General features: G+C 59.1%; 1 protein-coding gene across 8 annotated transcripts in view; it reads right to left on the bottom strand.

The window, feature by feature from the left end:
• Positions 1–8,501, bottom strand: part of LOC101683998 (granulocyte-macrophage colony-stimulating factor receptor subunit alpha) — a 32,089-nt gene continuing 23,588 nt past the window's right edge. For 7 of the 8 annotated variants that reach the window (XM_045089240.1, XM_045089241.1, XM_013064442.2 and 4 more), the window contains 6 exons: positions 7,988–8,121; positions 5,871–5,894; positions 3,723–3,858; positions 2,254–2,344; positions 1,836–1,902; positions 1–517 (listed from right to left, as the gene is read on the bottom strand). In XM_045089240.1, the coding sequence (XP_044945175.1) occupies positions 65–517; positions 1,836–1,902; positions 2,254–2,344; positions 3,723–3,858; positions 5,871–5,894; positions 7,988–8,121 (905 nt within the window). In that variant the 3' untranslated portion in view covers positions 1–64. The remainder of the gene's footprint in view (positions 518–1,835; positions 1,903–2,253; positions 2,345–3,722; positions 3,859–5,870; positions 5,895–7,987; positions 8,122–8,501) is intronic. The other variant, XM_013064444.2, reaches the window with a different exon arrangement.

Genomic DNA, 8,501 nt, shown 5'->3' with positions numbered 1-8,501 from the left:
TCACCGTAGAACTATTTTATTTCCCCCGGAGTCAGAAATACAGAAACCAGGAAGGAAACGCCCGTCAGATGCCTACAGCAGCCCCGGTGTGGACGCCAGCATGAAGCCAGAAAGCCTGGGTTTTGGGTGGCAGTGGGGGGGGTCGGGGGAGACATCGTCCCCAGACGTAAGCGTGCAGCGCTCCTGCGTGACATTTTCCGGGGAGGCGGGGGACGCGGGGAGAGGCTGAAGCCACGCAGGTCACGACATGTCCTCCACGATGAGGATGTCTTCGGGCTCCCGGGAGTTCGGCGGCCGGTGGCCCTCGTCCCAGGACACCTGGGAGACAGAAGTCGGGCAGCGTTGAGGGCACCCACGTGCGAGACCCTCGTGGTGCCGCCCAGAAAGTGCCCGTGCAGAGCTGCATGGTTCCCTGTGGCCGAAGGGTGGACACCTTCTCCCTCCAGTGCATGTGGGGGAAGGTCACTAAGCCACGAACGGAGCAGAGCTCTGCCACCTGCTGCGCCATGGACGGACCCTGAAAGAACAATGGGCGATGCTCTGGGTGAGGACAGACAGGCCAGAACCCGTATCATGGGACCCCCAGGTCCAAAATGTCCAGGACAGGCAAATCCACAGGCAGAACGTGGACGCATGCTCTCTGGGACTGGGGAGGGGACCCATCATGGGGACGGGGTCTCCTCTGGGAGGTGCAAAGGCTCAGGGGACCAACAGAGGGGGCGTCAGAGTCCCCCTTGGAGGACGCGGCTCCTTCCAGCCTGGACGGTGGTGGCCGTTGAATGACTGCTTCAGAACTCAGGGAGGCCCCCCCAGTATAAGAGGGGGTGATCCCAGCCAGCCTGAGCCTGAGCCTGTTTCTAGCCCAGACCTTATGGGGGGGGGCCTTTGTGCCGACTATGAAATAGGAATCCTGACAGCCCCCTGCCAGCCGCTCTGGGCTCTCAGAAGAGCACCATTTCCTGGACCATGTGTTAAAGGACGGGGTCCTGCAAAGAGTCTGAGGACCACCTGTGCCAGCCATAGTGTGGGCTGTGGACAGGACCCCGAGAAGTCGGGCTGGTCCCCTAACTCAACTAGGCCTTCCCACTGGAACGTTGAGACCCACGGCAAAGCCCCCTGCAAAAGCCACGACCTCACCCCAATTTTTTCCATGAACCCTCAACCCCGCCGGGAAGGCACCCAGGCCTCGTGGAAGCCCCAGGGGGAGCCCCAAGGGGTGGGCTTCCCAACGAAACAGCCTCCAGCCGGAACTAGAGCCCCTGTGCTGGGGGCGTCCCTCGGCTCACCATCCGGCAGCATGTGAGGCTGACGCTCAAGGAGAGTCAGAAGGGGCGGCGGTGCCATCCTGGGGAAGGTCCCTCACCTGAGAGCCAGCGGCAACCCCAGGGAACCATGGTCAGGGGTTGAGTGGTGGCCCCCCAGATCCCACATCCATCCAGAATGGCGAGAGATAGCTGTATGTGCAAATAGGATCTGTACCCATGTAATAGGTTCGGGGTCTCCTGATGAGGCTGTCTGACTGTGGAGAGAGAGACCAGCACTCCCCGTGCCTGAGCACCGGCCTGGCATTTCCCGCAGGGAAACAGGGTCACCCCACGTCCCCTGCTCCAGGGGCGGCTTCTGTCTTAAGCCCCAAGTTGTGGCTTTTGTGGTTGAGGTTCCCTTCCCAAGAGGATGGACTTTGTGCTGAAGGCAGCTGGACCCTCATGCCTCTCGCCTCCCTCGGAATTGCACACCAGCGCGTTGGGGAGCGCAGGAGACTCGTGCCCAACCCCGCGGCACCCCTCGGAGCAGCCCGGGCCTCCAGACTGGGAACCGGGAACCGCCGCACCTACCTCCGGGGAGAACAGGGTCCCGGTGAGTTCCTTCTTCACCTGCGGGATGCGGGGGAACAGACTGTACCTGCCGAGGAGGGGGATACCGTGAAGGAACCAGCGAGCCCGGCGTGCACCCTGCAGCCCCGGCCCCCTAACCCCTCCTACAGAAACCCCGCGCGCACGGCAGCGGCCAGACCCGGTTTGTACCGACCGGACCGACCTCGCGCTGTGGCCCTGTGGCCCCGGACAGCGTGGCTGGCGCAGCGGGAGACGCCCCATGGACAGTGACTCCGCCTTCCTCGCCAGCCCTCAGCAACCTGCCATCCGAGCCTGGACTCTGCATTCGCCCTCCCCTGGCCATCCCGTGCGCTCTGGGGTCCTGCATTGGGGTGGGAAGGGCGGGGGCGAGGGTCCTGGGTCCAGGGCTGGGGCTCACCATTTGCAGAAGCACACGAGGACCAGCGCGGGCACTGCCGAGGCCGCTACCAGCACCCCGACCAGGGCACCGGGGAAGTCCTCCGGGAGGCCTGGTGGGGGACAGAGGGAGAGGGTCAGGAGGGCGCGCGCGCGCGGGAGTGGGTGGTCAGCTTTGCGCGCACGCGTGCCCCATACCCTCAACCCCGTTATGGGAGGATTAAGGATGGGGGTTGCTGGGGAGGCAGGGCTACAGCCGAGGAAGGCAGGGCTTCTAGAGGCGGTGGAAGGCCGGCGCGGGAGTATGCACCCTCCCTCCGGTCCTGTGCCCATGCCGCCCCCGACCCCGGCGGTCCCCACCCGTCTCTTCCACGCCCTACTCCTGAGAGACCATCCACCATAGACATTTGCGCAAGGACACAACCAGTACCACGCAACGCATTCCTTCTGATGGACGTTCACTTTCAACACGGTGCTACCTAGCCAAAGGAATGAATGCGTAACTGTGAAACTCCAGGATGGCACAGGCGTGCTCTCTATTGCCCTGGAGGCTCTCCTTGGGGAACCCTGACGTGACCTGGGCGGTCTGTGCAGCTTCTGGAGAGCCGTGAACCTGTTCTCTGGAAAGAAGGAGCCCCACACTTGCGTCCGGGGGTCCTCTGGGAGACGGCATCCAGCTGGAGCATACTTTGAGCTCCTGCCCTGGCGCTCCCCAGAACGGATGTGTGGGACTCCTCGAAGGATGTCCCCACAGACTCCTGTATAATGGGGTTTCCGCCACCCCTACAAGGAAGTACGCTGAGAGGCCGGGTGAGGGACACCCCCGCACCCTCCCGCCAGGCCCCCAGAGCGCCGCCAGAGCTGCATTTCCGTTTCCTGCCGCCAGCGCTACCGCATGATGAGAGCAGTCACGGTGCAAACCACAAGCTCTGGGATACTCCTCACTGACCCCATAAAGGAGGGGGGTGATGGGGCACCCAGCGGGACGGGCAGAGCCCCCCCGGGCCCTGGCTGACCCTTCTGGGGAAGGGGACACTGCTGGGTTGGGGCATGGCCGGCATCTGGGGCTTTCCAGAACCTGAGCGGGGCTAAGGGAACAGTAGCTCACAGGGGCTAGTGCCCTGTGGTTCATTCTTGGGGTCGCCCTCCTAGGGTGACCGCAGGAGCTCGGGAGGGGGCGCACAGCAGCAGGACACACTGAAGGTGGTGTGTTTCGGCAGAGAGCTAGTAGGGCCTGCCCCGAGCCCCCTCCGCTGGGAGGGGCGCCTGTGCGCTCAAAGCATCCCTGAAAAGATGCGTGCGCCCTAACCCCAAAATGTGGCAACGGGACCTTATGGGAACAGGACCATCTCAGGAGTGGTGAAGTGCGGGGTCCCAGATGAGCTCGCCCTGGACGCAACGGCAGGTGTCCTGGTAAGACCCCGAAGAGGAGCCGCGCAGGGGGACCCCGACTAATATCCGTCCGCGGCGCACGGGGAGTCGGGCGCTCACCGAGACGCAGCGTCGGGCTCCACTCGCTCCACAGCTCGTTATGCACATAGCGCACCCTCAGCCGGAGCGTGGTGTCCGGCCTGACGGCAGAACGCGGCACCACGTACACATTCGAATCTTGCCCCCTCTGCAAAACCTTGAAGAGAAGAGGGCATTGTTTGGGACCAGCGTTGGTGACGCGGGAGGGTCCCCTGGAGTCTGAGCGTTGGGGTCCGTGCCTGAGGCCCAGGACATCCGCGCATCTCTCTAGCCCCAAGCAGGGACCCTAAGGGGCTCTCCCGTGGGAAGGTGGACTCCACGCCTGTGACGCACGACTCCCCGAGCTACGCCCACCGCTCGCGCAGAGTCCCCACACCCTCAGGGCCTGACCTGCGATTACTGCAAATCTACACACTGACAGCCAAGGGTGGGTGCGTGGACAGGGCCCCCACCTGGCTCCTGCTTTCTGGGGGCACAGCTGGACTCAATGCGACTCCACCTGGCTCCTGCTTTCTGGGGGCACAGCTGGACTCAATGCGACAGCGCTGGCCGGGCTCCAGGGGTCGGCCATCCCCTCCCGCCAGTTCTGAGATAGGGCTCACGTGTCCCTCTGCATGACGACCACCTCTGCGTCCACCGCACAGAGCATGTGCCGGTCTGGAGAGACCGGCAGAGTAAGACTGACCGGAACACTAGGCGGTCGTCGGGGAGAAGGAGGCCCAGCCTGCAGGTCCACGGGGCAGGGATGCGTTTCCTCACCGCCATGACCCCCGGCAAATCCCTGTGTCGTCCAGCTCCGTCCTGGGGCTGGAGTGGAGTGGAAGGCACAGAGTCTTCGCCTGCTGCTTGCTCCAGGGGCCCTGGTGTTTCTTTGTAGCGTAGATTAGAAGATGGACAGTGACCCAAGTTTGCACACCCCGGAAACCCCAGGACATGTTCTTCGCTGTTTCTGTTGCCTGGAAGAACCCAGTTTCTTCTCACGCGTCCGTGATGAATGAACTATCTTGCCTTCATCAGCTGTGCGGCTCCTTTTGGACCCTGAGGATCCCATGCTCCTCGCCCCCTCAGCCACAACAGCCCTGGGGCAGGTACTGGACGGGCCCCAGCATGGACTCAGGGAACTTCCAGGCCAGCCCATGCAGACAAAAGCTGAGGGCAACAGCAGGGATCCCCCAGTCCCCAACGAGAGCCCCCGAGGCAGCGAGAAGCCGTACATGTTGCTTGTCCAATGTCTGTGGTGCACCAGGTCTCCTATGTCATCTGAGTCGCCGGTGGGGCCCAGACAGGACACCTGTCTCCCCAAGGCCGGCCTCCGGGGACACCTTCGGACGGCACCCAACCCTCTTGCACTTGTCCCGGCCGCTGCCGGTGTGGTCCATGGGAGCGTGGGAGCAGGTGATGCCTGCGGGAACCCAGGTGAAGGATGAGACAGATTCTGAGACGTGGGGGGTTCCTGCTGCCCTTGAGAGTGTGCACGGGGATGCTGGTCTCTGTGTGAGTGCCCAGGGGCGACAGGGACCAACGACCACATCCGCCACAGCTCAAAACCACAGACAACTATCCTCCCCCAGCTCTGGAGTCCAGAAGCCCCACGGAGATTCAGGTGGGACAGGGCCTTGCTCCCTCCTGAGGCTCCAGGGGAGGCTCCTTCCTGTCTCTTCCAGCTTCTGGGGCTCCCGGCGTCCCTGGGCTGGTGGCCACATCCCGCCCATCTCTGCCTCTGTCTTCCCGTGGCTCCTCCTTTGTGTCTGTGTCTCCTCTTCTGTCTCTTACAAGGACACTTGTCTTGGATTTAGGGCCACCCTCATCTAAGATCCTTCCCTTTTATTTGCAAAGACGTTGTTTCTAAACCAGACCCTGTTCTGAGCATCTGGGCGGACATGAGTTTTTGCAGGACGGTGTTCAATGCACGACGAACTTTCAACTGAAAAGGCTCGAGGCGTTGCGTCTGGAAGAAGACCGTTGCTCTGTCCACGGGGTAGACGATGACCCGTGACTTGAGCTGAGTCAGAGGCTTTCCAGAAAACACAGCTTCTCACTCTGAGACTAACAGCCTGAGGGCCACGAAGGGGCTAATGGGGACCCCACGCCGAGGTGATTTGTGAACACTGATGCTTGATGATGCTTGGACTCAAGCAAAGGAGGCATAGAGAAAGAAGAGACACTTACGGGGTTTGTCTTGGAAGCGCTGCCCTGTAACAAAAGGGAGGATTGTTAGCCTCTGGGGTTTCAGCATTAGATGCAAATGTGGGAACCCACCTGGACCCCCAGAACTGGTATGAAGAACCCTTCTCAGAGCTTCCCTTATCTGCCAACCGGGAATGAGGCATGCCATCAGTTCCCCCTTTGGGGAGACGTCCCCTCCAGGATGGACGGGGAATGTGTCCTAAATTCCACCTCCAGGGGACTTTCACGCCCAGAAGAAGACAAACAAGACCACTGGTACCTGCTTCAACAAGCATCATCACTATTGTTCTTAAACCCTCTTTCTTCTAGAAACCTATTTGTCCCTCTTCTGGAAGTTTTTTTTTTTTTTTCCCTCTCCCTGTCCCCTGGTTAGGTAGGTCGTAAGCTCCTTACTTGCACTATTCAAGAGCCACATCTTTTGTGAGCTCTTATATGCATATGAATGCCTTTGCTGCCCTCCCCACTTTATTTAATTTACTGCCCTCAGGTTCAGGACCTAAGAGGGTGGAGGAACAGCTTTTCCTCCTCAACACTTCCTTACTATGAATTTGTCTCTGGCTGGTGAGTTTGCTCCAGGGTATTAACAGGGAAGGAGAAGACAAAGTCTACAGTACCTTTTTCTGCATCACTGGATGTTCAAATGTCTAGTAAGGACTGACCCTCTCAGAGACCCTCTGCCTCGTCCAGCACTGACTGAATGCACCTGCCAGGCTCTGGGCAGAAAGCCAGAGGGGAGCTCGCTGCCCACCTGGGGTCTCACACGCACAGGACGCTCTGGCCTGCACAGCTGTGTGAGGTCACCTGTGTTACCACCTGCCGGAGATCACCTACCTGGAACCAGTGTGAGGTCAGCTGGGCATAGTTCCCTGTGTAAGGTCATCTGTGAGAGGTCACTTACGGGAGGTCCCACATGGGATGTCACTCACAGGAGCCCCGGGGAGGAAGATGTGGGCAGGCAGGACCAGAAGCCACAGACTCCTGGCCGGTTGCCTCCAGGACTCCGACTCCAACCCAAGACCCACACCCAACCTCGCAAGGGTTGTAAGGACAGAAGGGACACGACCTCATTTCCGGTTTAAAAGAAGCCCACCACTGAGTGGCTCACATCTGGGCGGGGCCTGGGGGTCACCTGCAGAGCCCTGAAGTATGTGGAAACTGTGATGTCAAGGACCATGAGGGTGTGGGATGGGGCCGGCAACATTTATTGAGCACCTACTGTGTGCCCAGAACACCCAGCTGTGCCATTGCTGTACACATAATGACAGCATCCTCGTGCTCACGGAACCTGCCTCTGTGAGTTATGTGCAAAGGCCCTGAGGTCTGAGGTGCTTGGGAGTGAATCCCGGAGTCGCCTTCTGCCCCTGGCTCTGGGCTGGGGGTGCATGTTGAGGCCCCAGGCCACAGGGAAACAGAGATGCTGGGTGTCCTCTGGGAAGTCCCCAATTTCCAGGATTTGGGGACATGTCCAGGTCTCAGGCTGCAGAATCTCCCTTGGCACAGCTGTGCTGAGGGGTCCGGGAGAAGGTGGGCAAGTTGAAGATTCAGGGGAGCTCCCAATGCACCTGTCGTGAGACACCCATTCCCAACCCATTTTCACGTTTTGTTTCCAAAAAGGCCGAGAAAGGGGCTGCATCCTGTTAGGGTCTCAACTCTGATATTCTAGAAAAGGCAGCTAATGGGAACGGTGATGGGCAGAGTGTGCATGTGTGGACAGGAGGGGTGTGGGGGATGCCCCTTGACCTTCCCCTCAATTCTGTTACAAACCTAAAGTAACTCAAAAAAAAAAAAAAAAAAAAAAGAAAAGAAAAGAAAGCTATTTCAGGGCTCCCAGGCTAGCTCAGGCAGAGGACTGTGCAACCCTTGGTCTTGGGATCCCAACTTCGAGTCCCACATTTTGCATAGAGATTAGTTTTAAAAAAAAATAAAAATAAGCGGATTTCATGGTGAAAAAAAAAGGAATGAACAACCGGTGTAGGGTATAGGGCACAGGAGGTCCCAGAGAACAACTCTCGGGAGCTGTGAGCCGGGATTGAGCTCTGCATGAGCAGACGGGACCGAGCACGGTTTGTAGTTCCCTCGCCGAGGTCGGGGGCTCTTACCGGTCTCTGGATGTCCAGCTCATAATACAAGACTTGAGTCGAAAGCTCGTATCTCATCTCGGGGTTCTCCCACCGGATAATGTGATGCGATGTGTTGTGGGCGATCATGATGTTTGTTGGGGGGTCGTACTTTTCTACGGAAAATAAAACAGAAACAACAACAAAAACCCTTGCAAACACCCAGGGATCGGTGGTGGAGGGGGCTTCCGGCGGATTGCACCTCTGTAGGAAATTGTGCTATATTTCTTTTTCTGCAGGAAAAAAACAAAACAAAAAAAAACACACAAAAAAAACAGAAGGTGGGGGTGCCTGGGTGACTCAGTGGATTAAGCCTCTGCCTTCAGCTCAGGTCATGATCTCAGGGTCCTGGGATCGAGTCCCGCATCGGGCTCTCTGCTCAGCGGGGAGCCTGCTTCCTCCTCTCTCTCTGCCTGCCTCTCTGCCTGCTTGTGATCTCTGTCTGTCAGATAAATAAATAAGACCTTTAATTAAAAACAAAACAAACCAAAACAGA

This window comes from Mustela putorius, unplaced genomic scaffold (assembly GCF_011764305.1).
Source record: "Mustela putorius furo isolate JIRA1106 unplaced genomic scaffold, ASM1176430v1.1 tig00003836_pilon_pilon_pilon, whole genome shotgun sequence".
Lineage (NCBI taxonomy): Eukaryota > Metazoa > Chordata > Mammalia > Carnivora > Mustelidae > Mustela > Mustela putorius.
Note: the sequence above shows the minus strand (reverse complement) of the source record. Positions and strands in the feature narration are given on the sequence as shown.